The sequence below is a fragment of the Hippocampus bargibanti genome, linkage group LG04 (assembly GCF_051943395.1).
Source record: "Hippocampus bargibanti isolate YZ-2025 linkage group LG04, ASM5194339v1, whole genome shotgun sequence".
In the NCBI taxonomy this organism is placed as follows: Eukaryota; Metazoa; Chordata; class Actinopteri; order Syngnathiformes; family Syngnathidae; genus Hippocampus; species Hippocampus bargibanti.
In genome coordinates this window covers 17,952,345-17,966,484 of record NC_142737.1, presented here as the reverse complement: position 1 = coordinate 17,966,484, position 14,140 = coordinate 17,952,345, and the positions used below count along the sequence as shown (strand labels likewise).

The following is a 14,140-nucleotide window of genomic DNA, read 5'->3' as shown; positions in this document are numbered from 1 at the left end:
TGCAAATGAGACACGCAACAAAAGACAAAACGACAACAAAAACAACACCCTTACGCATCACAAACAAAAACAAACAGGAGCTTGATGCCAATCAGTAGATTCTGGCAAATTTAATGTTCTCTTAAAGATTAAGAGAGTGGGCAGTTTTGAAGCTGGCTCTAGATCTGTCGTGCCATAAAACATAGCAGTTATAGTGTTTGTTTTAAGCCTTCACTTCTTCCCAGCAATGACGTGTTATGTCCATATAGAGAGGCGCTTGTAGGGATAAGAACGCAGGGTCCAAATTATTCACGACTTCATACAATAAACAGGCGTCATGTTAAATACTGAGCTCGGAACCTGAATAATCTAGGGAGAAGAAAAGGTGGGCAAAAAAGGCGTAATACTCTTCTACGTTTTAGTTGCATAACGATACGCACATTTTTTGCCCTTTTTTTTTTTAAACAGAATTAATCTGACTTCCGCCTAGTCATGTAAAATACAGTAAAGTCTCGTTATATCGATATTCAAGGGAGTCCAAAAAAATATCGATATAACCGGGACTATCGATATATCCGACCCTGTTTGCATGTAATTTTCTCCGTGCGTGCATAGAAATACTATCGATATAACCGGGACTATCGATATATCCGATATCGATATAACGAGACTTTACTGTAACTCATTCTGAATTATTCGAAAACCGGAATTTTGATCTTAACCCTGATATTGACTGCATATAAAACTAGTCAGTGACATCAACATATTGATGATATCCTATCAGAATAATGAGGAAAATGTCCGGCAAATATTAATTCACTGTTGAAGAACTGAGGTACTGATTGCAAATAGGCCACCAAGTCATGGACAACACTTGAAATGGTGACTCGCTTACTTCATACATTTATGATTATTTCCAGTGCAAAGCATTATTTAAATGAGTGAGAATACATATATACTATATAAATATTAGACATTTGGGTTTACAAAAATACTTGTTGCAAAGGCTACTCCTAAATAGTCCTGCTGTTAAATGCAGCGGGGCTGTCACGTCAGAGTAGGTTAACACCATGTTTGAGGAGTCTGTGCCGAGCCTTGCCGGGTAAGGAGAATGCGCTGTCCTGGTGGTTGGGGATGCCCGAGTTCCTCAGTGTGACCCCGTACTGCAGGAAATACGTCTCCTGGGCCGAGCTGCGAACCCCGTACACAGCGGTGGCGGCGTTCCTGCAGTGGCATTGCCCCCGTAAAAGACAATCGAGGGACAAGCATCAATTTGGGAACATTGCGATGATAGACTTGATGACAGATGCTGACCCTGCCCCCCACCCTCTGTGAAAGGAGCAAGGAAAGGCCCCCCCAACCCCCGCCACTCTGAACTACTACCGTCACAGGCATACCGACCTGATAATAGCCTCCTGCAGAGTTTCAGTGTTACAGAAATGCGAGTGAAGAAGCGATGCGGCTCTGACAAAAGGACGCTCGGGGGCTCCCCCAGGTCGACCAGACAGGTTGGCTACATAGACACACAATAACAGCGTCAGCGCCGCATTAACCTGGACAAGCTTAACTGCTGCACAAAGGAATGCTGACCACAGCCCTGAGCAGAAAAACGCAAATCGATGATTACAAAGGGAAATAATGAGGCCTCACTTGTTAGCGTGCTTTGGGCGCAGTCAAAGTGGGCGAAGAGGTAAGGTCCTGCAGCGCCCGGCGTTCCTGGAGAGATGCTTCTCAGATGGGCCTCCAGTCCGTTTAGCGAGGCTAAGCAGCTGTGATACTGGATACAAACCATAGAGTGAGAAGTGACTGTCTGACAAAGCCTGTCAATTTGCATTACAAAGGGAAACTCATGAATTTTTCCAAAAGCACAAGCGTCCTTTCTTTCAGTCAGAACTGAAGGACAATGCCAGGATTATAATGTATATCTAGTCTAATGCGGTATATCGTTTGTCTTCTTCTCTGTCAAAGAGGGCGTCGTCTTTTCAGGTGACTGGGTTAAAATAGTGTTGCATTTTCACTATTCTGGAGTTGCTTTTGAATTCATTTGGACTTTTGTTGTTGAATTTCTGTGTGTCTTAATGTGTCTTTAGACTAGGTTTGGTTGTATTATTTTTTTTGTCAGAAATACTCAAAATTAGCTTCGTTTAAGTACTTTTGGTATTGTTTTTCTAATATATGAAGTATTTCTTTAATGCAAGATTTAAAAGCACGGTTAATTCTCAAATGACTGACCTTCCTCGTGTCCAGATGTAAAGCAACACCAAAACTTATCCTGTGACTGTAAAGTGTCTTTAAGAGTTTTGAAAGCCGCTTAGAAATTAAATGTATTATTAATATTAAATAAATACATTTAAAATTCATTCACTGTCAGATGTGCAAAATGTGTCCACTCCAGTGCCAAGGTCTTTGTCATTTTCACTCAAATTCCAGGACCCACAGAATATTGAGTTTTAGGACTACATAAACAATCAATACAGTGCGAGAAACCTTAGACCACATGTTACAAAGTCAAGGCCCGGGGGCCAAATCCACCCCACCACATCATTTTATTCGGCCCGCGAAAGCAAATCCAACTTGTGAAATTCCATGATGCTTGTTAAAGTCCGAAACAAATTTTCAAACAAACACAGTATGAGTTTGACACCACTGCCTTAGACTCTCTTCTTTCATCTGCAAAAAAATAATCTTAAGTGATATGTGTCTGGACTAATGTGAGGTGCAAGTGGGGGCGGCTGTACAAAAGGTAAATGCTGCCCCCTCGTGGAAGGGAATAAACATTGCCAGAGGTCTGACCAGCGCTTTATCGGCACGGCAAGAAAAACCAAAACTTAAACAAATTCGAGAATGGCACTCCACGTCATATTTTCAATTGCCGAATATATTTGGGAATGGCAGTGAATGAGTTAAATTAACTATGAAAGCTTATGTATGATATCAATTCACTGATAAAATTATAGTCAGCTGTAGTTTGTTTTGTTAAGACAAAATTTGGTTTGTTCTTTTTATTTTTTATTATTAACATTAAAAATATGTTGTCAATTTTAGCTGGTGTTATGTCGTTTATTTTCATTAACATAACAACCATGGACAGGTTTCAACATGAATGGTGGCCCAAAGGCCTTGAGCCACGATGGTCACTGTCATGCTACCATGTATGTTTCAAGATGCTGGTGCAACCGGGCTCATAAATATTTCATAATTATGACAATAAAAACAACAGTATTCCTTTTTTTCCTACATACAGAAAAAAACTTGACAAAATGGAAATATCTTCTTAAATTCCTAAATACAACCGTATAAAATGACTGCAATAATAACATGGACTTGTCATATTATATCATGAGTATGTGCGGCAGTATTTTTTTGTGGCAGGGCCATTACAACATAGCTTGAAAGGTGCTTATAAATGAAATGTATTATTATTCTTGTTGTTATTATTATAGCATAAGGTCCAGCAGCTTAGAAGGCTTAATGTCGGATCCTGCATAACAATGAAACGGGTTGCGCTTCTTACCACTTCCTCCATAGCGGCTTGGTCGCATAAGAAGTGAGGCTCCACCAGTAGTGCCAGTACAAGCCCCTTGACCCTGTGCAGGTACAGCGTCATAGGAACCAGGGGGGTTTCATCCGGGTTGATGGTTTTGGTATAGGTCCCCCCGCCACCTGTCTTTGACCCTTCGAATTTGCCATTTCGTGATTCCTCATTGTCTCTAGAGGCAAATACAGTCACACAGTTTGCGCCACCATCCTCTCCGCTGAGGTCTGAGGGTGCATTAGGCTCAGAGTCTCCTCGGTTCCCCGTGCTGCTGTGAAAAGTATCATGGGTGGAACTTTGTTGAACTTTGTACTCAGCTTCAAGGGAGGCATCTCCAGTAGGTGCGGGACAGACTGGTTGAGTGGCGCTTTGCCACGGAACCCGGCCAACATCAGAGTTGTCAGATGCAGACGAGCGAGGGCTTAATGTTCCCTTTTGGGAGGAAGGTTGATCTGAAGGCTCGGAAAAGACGGTATCTGATAGCGTCCTAGACTGGCTCTGATCTTGGGAAGAGTCGTTCTTCGGATTAGCCTCGGACCTGGGGAATAACAAAGAGTATTTCTATGTGAAACAGATTCACCTGGTTATTGAGTTTAGGCCCGGCGACAAAAAGTGTTGTAGAGGAAGAAAAAAATAATAGAAGCTTAGCTAGCTTAGCGATGTGGTACAATACCACAAACTATTTTGCTCTTGTAACTTTTAGTGGCTCGAATTGAGACTTGCTACATAAACACTCATCTCCTCCCGATGCTCCTCTATTTGTGTGTGGCAGCAATCGGCCACGTCATATTTTGATTCACATCCAAATTGCAAAGTCAATATCTGGCTGAATTCAGTGCTGAGTCATTCATCCTCAAAGATTTACAATAAATTACAAAATTTCACATAACCATTGTTGTTCCCATTGTCCGAGCAGATCGGTGAGGGGGGGAGGATGTCAGTCTTACTAAGTGCCTGAAAACAGCACAGCAACCTGGTTCTGAAATGCTTAGAAATTTCCCCCCAATTTAATTGAATCCGTGGACAGAATCCCTCCAAATCAGAGGTATGCAGAAATCTGGACTTGTTAGCTTCTTTTCAACAAGGGTGATGTTGAAATGACACCCTATTATCGGCATGTGTGCATCCAAATGAAGAGAAACAGTAACTCGTGCATGATTTTATACATGATTTGGTCCAAAACAGAGTACCAAATTCACTCATTCACTACCATACCCGAATTTATTCGGGTATACAGTAAAGTCTTGTTATAACGATATTCTCGGGAGTCGGAAAAAAATATCGATATAACCGGACTATCGATATATCCGATCCTGCGGCATGTAAATTTTCTCCTTGCGTTCATAGAAATAGTATCGTAATAAGGAGTATTATCGATATAACCGATATCGATATAACGAGACTTTACTGTATTATATTATACTATATATATTTATATATAGTTTATGTAGTCTTAAAACTCAATATTCTGTGGGCCCTAGAATTTCAGTGAAAATGACAAAAACCCTGGCACTGGACTGCGCACATTTTTTGCACACGTCTGGAAGTGAATGAGTTAAAAGTGTTAAGACATCGAATCACATTCAACTGAAATGTGTTTTGTATTACTGTACCGTGAATCTCTGTCAACAGGAGCAGACTGCAGGTAGTGAAGTTCAAACATGGTGAGGAACACAGAAGTAGAGCTGACAGCATCACCAAATAGGCTGGATGGGTTCAGGCCTACGGGTGATTGCGCCTAAATACAAATGGAAAACAGAGGCATAACTCGTTTTTGTTCGGAAATCTGACTCGACATAAACAGTCATCGCCAAGGTAACACATACTGTATATGCACTAACTGTCATGACAAAAACAGTGATACCTCAGCTTACGAACTTAATGTGGTCCCATAAAGTATGTATAAGGTGAAATGTTCGTCTGCCAAACATTTATTTTCCATAAGAAACCAATAAAAATGAGAATGATCCGTTCCCAGGTCCCCATAAAACAATTTTCAACTAAAACCTTAAAACTACACAAAATATACCTTGTTTTATGTATAATAAAGCTGACTTTGACTATTGGATTGTAATTAAAGAAACAAACTGCACAGTATAATAAAGTCGTTTTATTTACCTTTGTGATGTCATTGATGTAGTTGCCTCTTGATGATATCCGAGTGAAGTTGCCGTGTTTTCGCGGCGATAATACCCTCATTCACAATGTCCCCTGCTAGATGCTTTTCCTTAAAGGACAACCGACGTCTCGGGACAAGTTTTGTCCATAATTTGTAAAATGGCTTCAAATGACTTCTACTGAGCGTATTTTAATAAGATTCCACCGCATATAGCATACGTTTTAAGACTCGCGCTGAATATTCAGGAAGTCTTGTTTTTGAGTTGGTGACGAGTCCTCACGTTACGTCATGAAAGGACCCCCCCCCTGACCGACAAAAAGACACATTATAGCAGTCCTTCATCACGTCAATGTATTTTCCGGTACTGTTTATCTGAAAACCTTGATGTTACATCCAAAAGCCACAAGCAGAGGGAGTCCAAGCTCCATGAAAGGAATCTATCAGCCTGTGGAAACGGGCTGATTCATTCCTCACGGGAGCTGGTCGCCATTTTCGGGTGCGACATTCCCCCCTGCCCGTTTGCCTCAAAATGACATGGAATAAATTCTTTAATCGATTGCAAACATGTATGCTTTCCTCTTCAGAACTATTTGAATCATATTCATAACTAGATGTGTAACAAGAACGCATATTCTCCGAATCTGAAGCCATTGTTTTGATTTTTCAGCAATGCAAGACGTCTTGGTGTGACGTTTTTTTGCAGATTTTCGACACTTTAAGTCATTTTTATTGGTGTTTTGCATTTGAATAAAAATATCATACTGCGTGTTTTGGGTATTTTAGATACTATAAAACGTTTTTCTGATGTCAATTAAGAAACAAAAAAGTGACGTCGGTTGTCCTTTAAGAAGTTTTTCAACCTCTTCTATTGCCTGAGACCTTTGCTTAGACAACACAGAAACACCCTTAGCCACATGTAGCAATGGTCGACTTAGCGTACTAGTACTGGGACGCTAAATCACACAAATGCACACCTTGTTCATGTTTTTCGATGATCTCCTTATTCTGCTAGACCGTAATTTTCTTTTGTGTCCTCTTCGGCTTAACACTAGCCAGTGGTAGGGTCATAATAGCAAAAGTACTCCACACGATTACAAACCATGTCTGCACTCAAAGAGGGTGTGGAAAACGAGTCCGCCAGGCACCGTGGCGCTGTGTGGTTTGGTTCGTCCGCTGAAAACTAGTTCGTATGCCAAGATTATATGCTCGCGAATTTAATGTTTAAAGTTCGTGAGCTAAAGCGTTCGTAAAATGAGGTATCACTGTAGTAGCAATTGGTCGTGGGTGAGCTGGAACCGACCCTAGTCACCAGTCAGTCACATGGCATCAATAGCCTAGGAGCCATTCACAATTATAATCATAGCAGTGGCCGATTTTGAGACTTCAGCGATTCTCACTTGCATGTTTTTGAAATGTGTGTCGAATCCAGAGGACCTGGAGAAAGCCACACAATCATGGGGACAGGGTGCAAACTCCACATATTTGAAACCTGGGCAGCCAAACCTAGGCAGCCAAACCCATCTACCAGGGGAATGTCAGCAAAGACAGGAATGATTCATTCACCTTAAAGGCTTCACTCTCATGAGCCATGACTTTCATGGTAACATCTGGGGACATCTGCGTGCTCACGACTCTGTGGAGGATTAGTGGAAAAGCGCTTCATGGCACAATCATGTGCATTTTGGGTTTATGTGTAAATTGTACTGGAAAAGCTAACATCCGTTCTTTTTTGGGAGTAGCCTACCTTCCTCTGAAAAGAATACAGCCCGCCAACACTAGGGGGCAGCGCTGGCAGGCCTGCAGAATGAGGGAGGCTTTAAGCAGTAGAAGAGGGTCAACCTGAAGATCAAGTACAAACAAATACGCAAGTAGAAACACTCACAGTTAACAGTGTCATAATGTCAACAGTACAAATAATTCCAGGATATGTGTGCCATGTTTTTTTATTATATCAGCACTTGGATCGTGTGATGTGCCTCAGTTCTGGTTTTGCAAAAATGTGGCCTTGTATAAACCATGGTAGCAAATTTGGATGCCACACTTCAGCCTGTATAATACTTAATAAATGCAGAAGCCTCTCTTGGTATTGCTCAATAACACCGAACATTGGGACAGTCATATCCTGTTTCTAGTCATGCATGAGCAGCAACAATATAATTGGGGTGCATTCACACTCACATTCAAATTATACAGCATTCAAAATGTTCTTTTGTTCATATTTTTTGGGCAATGAAGTTGTCTTACGCTACACTCTGAAAAACATGAATTTTCGGTACATTGAAAACTATAAATTATAGGTAAGAATGTCAGGGGAAAAAGTTTACTATTTTTTTTGTTACAGTTCATCCACCGGACTCAAAAAGACAAGCAGAATAGAAAAGGGATGGATGAATCTTGACGTACATTTGTCGAGTCAATCGTGGTCAAGGAGCTGAAAACGTGATGAAGCTCAGAAGGTCCAGCTAGCAGGTATGACAGGTACTGTGACCAACGAGCAGCCAAGGTTTCTTGACTATGAAGCTAAGGGGAGTAAATAAAAACACACACGATCACTTGTATTCTGATGTGTAATGTGATTGTAATCTGCCCAAGGCCTTTAGAATCCATTGGCAGCAATATTAGCAAATTTTCCTTCTGGTACCAATCAGTTTGTCAAAAATAATGTCAGAATTTTTATATCCTCTGAGCAGTTGGTTAGCAGGAGTCAAATTGAACTAAATATAACACATCTCTAAGGGTGTATATGCATTCATGCATTTAATAATCCAAGTCTCAGGTGATTATGATATATTTTCTTGAAATGATAAATACGTATTGTAAACTGTACCACATGATGCACGCCGTGAAGTATGCAAAAGTGACTACTGAAGGCCCCTGTTGATAAATGGACTTCCCATAGCTGCTTTTGTCGCAAGATTATCATCCAATATTCATCAATCATTTTTGAGTCATCTCAAAATATTACCCCTAGTGTTTTGTGTCATTTTTATTGTACATAAGATTCACAATCTAAAAGGGTTACTAAGATGGTACCTGATAGCTCTGACGAACAGAGCCATTGTAGAAACTAAAGAGGTTTATTATCTTATTCAATAGCTCACAGACACTGACAGTTGGAGTTTCCATGGAGGAGCCTAGAGCCTGAAGGAGGAAAAACAAGAGAAAGGTCATCTATCAGAGTAATAACTAGGTCACGAGACATCACAAACACGAACATACACGCAGACACACACACACATGCACCCATGTTCACCCAAAAGAATTCCTCCTTCATGTGGATTGCAAATTTGTGGCGACGCAGTGTCAGAAGGCGCACAGGGGAGGAAGAAAGCTCCGAAATGCAACGACCCACTCCGGCAAGTTGGCCACAAAGAAGCTCCTGCTTTTCTATGGGGGTCTTCAGCAAAGACAGACTGTATATGTCATTATCATTATTCTGTTAAATACCAAGAAATTCAACTGCTTTAGACAAGAGTTTTCCAGTAGTCAAACCTCTTCTGGATAGAAATAACAGATCCCCTTGCTGGTTGGATCACCCTCTCCCTTCACCTTGGAGCCATCATAAAGGAAAAATAAATTACACCTGCGAAAACAAATGTAAAAATGTGTCATAAAGAAAAAAAAATCAAAACTCTTTGTTTCTTGCAATGAATTTCATTAAGGTTGTCATAACCTCTCTACTGTTAAACTTAATTGTTAATGATTAATTCACAAAAAGATACAGAATTTGTCAACGGATCATCACTGTTCTTTGACTGACAGACACACGGACGGACAAACAGACAGGTGAAATTACAGTCACCTCAGCATTAATGAACAATTTATTGTAATTTATTCTAAATAAGAACACATAAAAGTCACATGCAGAGATTTACTAAATTAGCGATATAATCTCAATATGATTCAGTAATATTTGTAACAAATATATTATTGACGTGATATCCACTTGGTATAACATAAAATTACAGTTATATATACAGTAATTAAAATAATAAAAAGAATAGAGTAGTTCAAATTTAAAATCGTGAAACTGTCTTTGAGAGTGTTGATAGGCGCTTATAAATACAATGTAAATACAAAAAAAACCCGAACACGAGAAAATGTGAATGTCGTGGCGTAATTTGTTCAAGTTGTATTGATGTGTAAACACCAAAATTGATGCTAATCAGCTTCATATATTCATGTCAAGTGTATTAGACGAATTCAAGATCAATTTAACGAGTGTAAACAGGCACACAAGAGGCATGTTGCAATTAAAAAGTTTTGTTTCCAACACACAGTATACCCAATGTAGACAACGGCGGGGTAGAGACGTAAAAGTGAAAGGTAGATCAGGGTTTTACCCTCTCGATTCAGGCGGAAGAAGTTCCGCCATGGTCCAAAGGACGTACGTACAGTACAGTCTTACGCTGCCATCAGTTGTTTCAGGTCTACGCCGACAAAACACAAAACCGCCATGTAGTCCCAGCCTACGTTTTATATGCTTGCAAATCCAACTTCAGTGCTCTGAAAATCTTAAAACATATTCGTGACACGCCGCGTAGTTTCGGGATTTGTTGTGATTAGTCCAGCCTGAGAAAAAAATGACAAGAGGAACACAACTGGAGGAATGTCAGTCAGTCACACGCAAAGAAAGTCATGTGAAATGACGGCAAATGGCGAGGGACAATCTTGTACCATAGGAAATAGTAGTACTATACTGCTTTTTGATAGTCGATTGAAAAAAAATTAAACGAAGGGATAGTACATTCCGAGAAAGTCAATTGTGGGTATCAAAAGAACAGTTGCATTGCTATTGGAGGGCACTCAAACGTAAAAAAACAGCTCCTTGTTTATTTTTATAACAAGAGTTACGTCAAATTAACAGTGTGTGTTGTGACTATAGTTTGTAATGATATACACAGTACCTGTATTGTTTCCTGTCTGGAACAACGGTTTGTTTAAAAAATACAGTGGCCGTACCACGGCTCATTGCCGTAAAACTATCCAATGTGACTTCTGGTATTTGGTGTGATTTTTTATTTACATCTTAATGTGTTCATATATCCACCCAAAATAGGCAAAAACAATTAAATGCGGTTTTTTTGTCAGCGAGGTGGCAGAAGGTACAATTGACATTGGGGTAAGCACCGTTTTTGAAACTGGGAGCTAATGTACTTCTTGGGTGTTGACTGCACAAAACTACAATTTCGTTACATAAATCTGGAATATCAACTGACCTTTGGTTGTAGGAATTTAATATTTTCATCTATTTGCAGATAATTTGTACTATTAAAACATAATTTACCAAGGGGAGTTCCTGGGTAAATCAGTGTCTTGTTCAAACATACAAGACGCAAGTGGCTCTTCCTAGGAATTAGGTATTCAAGCAAATTTTATAGATAGGCTTTTCTTTACGTTTGTCGAATTTATGAACTGCAACCTATTCGTGATGCTAATCATAAAGACGAGATGAGAAGTGCAATTAGGCAATGTCTGCCATCTAGTGGTGAATAAGAATATTTTCCTTTCGGCTTTTTCCTTCAGGGGTCGCCATAAAACTTTTAAAGACAACGGACACCAATTTTTTGTTTCCTAACTGACATCAGAAACACGTTTTATCGCATCTAAAATACCCAATACACGCAGGATGATAATGAAAAACACCAAAATTGAAACTGGAAGTGGCCAGTTTTAGAAGGTCCCGCCCGAAGGTCCCGCCCCGAGTGATCGTGGTGTCACGCCAAGATGTCTTGCCTTGCTCGAGAATCAAAACAAAATTTCCCCATTTTGCAAATTTCCCCATTGCGGGACGAATAAAGGTATTCTGATTCTGATTCTGAAAACAATGGCTTCGAGTCGGAGAACATGCTTTCATGTTCCAGTTATGAATATGATTCAAATAGTTCTGAAGAGGAAAGCATACATGTTTGCAATCGATTAAATAATTTATTCCGTGTAATTTTGAGGCATGGGGGGGGAGGGGTGTCACACCCAAAAATGGCAGAAGATGGCGACAAAGCTTCATGGAAATGGGCTAAAAAATTTGTCACAACACAAGGATTCACCATCACGTTATTAATGTGTTTTCCTTCTGATTTCGCCATCAATGCGGTTCAACACGAAGTTTTCAGACCAAACAAAGTACCGCAAAATGCATTGACGTGATGAAAGGACTGCTAGTGTGTCCTTTCTCGGTCAGGGGCGTTCCTTCCGTGACATCAGGACTCGTCACCAACTAAAAAACAAGACTTCCTGAATATTCAGCGCGAGTCTTAAAACGTAAAATATAGCTACTGTATATGCGGTGGAATCTTTGGAAAATACAGTCAGTAGAAGTCATTTGAAGCGATTTTACAAATTATGGACACAACTTGTCCGGAGGCGTCCGTTGTCCTTTAATAGTCCCACAATGAGGATATGTGCAATCTTCGGCAGTAAAATTGAGGATGGGGGGACAAACAACACTCAGAAGAAAATACACAAAATACAGTTAAGTAAGTTACTTTATTTCAGTTACCTAAGGTAACGTATTACTCAATATTACAGAGCAAAGAACTGCCAGCTCATGTCCCTCGTGTTCAGAGGTAAACACACAAAAGGTAAACTGCAGATGAGTGTGTGTGGTCCAGGAAAGAAAAATTGACTGAGAGAGAGAGAGAGAACTGGACCCTGCACCAGTTATGAGGTCTGGAAAGAGGGTCTATTCGTCGTGACCCTCATAGCCGTCAGGAAGGGCATTCACATGCGGATTGTGGAACAGTGTTTTGTTGCCATCTCCCCAGGGGAACCTCTGTTTACAAATAAAATATATCACTCAAGATACATGAAATGCAGGGTCAAGTAAAACCGAATGTTATTGACCAATTTAAATCTAACCTTGCTCCGAATTCGGAGGTGGGAGTATGGGATGAACTCTGGCCGTTCATGGCTGTGTTGCTGCTCCTTCAGGTACATGTTAAGCATGCACACCGCAACACCAGGCAGGGCAACTACAAAGGTGAGTATCTTCCATGTCCTAGCTGGAGTGATGGAAAATCAGGATTGGACAAAAGGCAAAATTGACATGAAACCATGATAAATGGTGTTTATTGTTCTTTGTATTAGTTTATTGTTCAATTGTAAAGTGTCCTTGGGTATTTGGAAAGGCACTTGTAAATCAAATATATTATCATTATTATAAAGGCTTTAAATCAAACCTTCGTGCAATTTGCTATGAAGGAATACATCTACAGTAGTTCACTCTGCTCTTTTTCACAGGAGACTGACAAACGCTGTCATCTTCTCTGTTAGACGTTGGTTAGGTGGTTACATGGACCCTCAACACTATGTCTCATATTTTCCTTCATTTTCCAATGCTACTTTCCTGCATGTTATCTACTACAAATGCAACACATTTCTTCCTTTTGGTGTATATTCACAACCTGTGGGATATTTTGCTCATTTTCAATTCTTAGTTTTTTTCATCCATGCACCTAATCATGTCTTTGCCTCACACACACACACACACACACACACACACACACACACACACACACACACACACACACACACACACACACACACACACACACACACACACACACACACACACACACACACACACACACACATTTACACATGCACACTCAACAATGACCACTGTCGTTGACTCAACAATAATGGTCATTATGGGAGCCTGATTGCCATTATTTTTCTCCTTTCATATCATTGTCCTAAAAATTAAGAATTGTTTCTAGGGTTCACAATAAAGGTCACACCTATAATCTCGACCCCCACTGACTGTGCATCACAACATTGTGGAGACATTATCACATTTCATAACTTTCTAAGTATTAGTTACGGGTCAACAATACATAGATTACTGGATTGACTTGTCAAATAATGGTGGTTTCCTGTAAATATTAATATTTGAATTTGAAGGCAGATAACATCTTATTGTAATTCAGATATTTAATGTTTTAAATGTGAACAAGCTAAATAATAGTTTTGTACACCGTTTTTGACACAAACGGGATTGAAACTGCTACTGTACATAGTATCGTCTTTATAGTTACAGAACGCGCATTGCTTAACAATGTATTTGAATACTCCAATTTAATTGCCAAATTCACTCATTTGTGATTTCATTGAGTGAATGCAGCACATGTTTTGGTCTACACCAAACTTGTCCTGAGTGTTGTTGAGTCAAGGATACCGGGCTAATGCTCATGCTAACAGAGCTGATGCCTAAGCAACAAGGTCACCGTGAAATCGTAGCCTTTTCTCGTTAAAAAAAAACAAAGAATGGCATCAAAAAAGTGTAACCTTTAATCCGTTCTAAGACTCACCTGCTTTATCGCCATGACCGGCAGCGGCAGCAGAAAGCTGGCGACGGTTCTGCGTCAAGGAAGACCTGAGCAAGGCTTGAGTGAGTCGGCCGACCGCCGCCATATTCGGTTACAAATGAATCGAGATACAGCGGACACACGAGTCATGTGACAGGAAACCCATTTTTTACGACTTTTATAGTATACATTAAAACACGA

At 40.1% G+C, this 14,140-nt stretch overlaps 2 protein-coding genes across 2 annotated transcripts; both read right to left on the bottom strand.

The window, feature by feature from the left end:
- Window positions 1-95: 95 nt before the first annotated feature.
- On the bottom strand, window positions 96-10,312 carry hps4 (HPS4 biogenesis of lysosomal organelles complex 3 subunit 2). Its single transcript, XM_088994519.1, has 12 exons — window positions 9,977-10,312; window positions 9,126-9,216; window positions 8,887-9,030; window positions 8,667-8,774; window positions 8,037-8,153; window positions 7,378-7,472; window positions 7,197-7,266; window positions 5,128-5,252; window positions 3,494-4,052; window positions 1,630-1,756; window positions 1,381-1,492; window positions 96-1,203 (listed from the first exon to the last, which is right to left on the bottom strand). Exons 1-12 carry the CDS (start codon window positions 10,006-10,008, stop codon window positions 1,032-1,034), a joined length of 1,752 nt encoding a protein of 583 aa, XP_088850645.1. The 5' UTR covers window positions 10,009-10,312; the 3' UTR covers window positions 96-1,031.
- A 1,788-nt stretch (window positions 10,313-12,100) lies between these two features.
- Window positions 12,101-14,076, bottom strand: cox6a1 (cytochrome c oxidase subunit 6A1). The gene is made up of 3 exons (XM_088995526.1): window positions 13,943-14,076; window positions 12,492-12,634; window positions 12,101-12,405 (listed from the first exon to the last, which is right to left on the bottom strand). The coding sequence occupies exons 1-3, from the start codon at window positions 14,043-14,045 to the stop codon at window positions 12,316-12,318; spliced, it is 336 nt and encodes a 111-aa protein (XP_088851652.1). The 5' UTR covers window positions 14,046-14,076; the 3' UTR covers window positions 12,101-12,315.
- Between the last annotated feature and the right edge of the window lie 64 nt (window positions 14,077-14,140).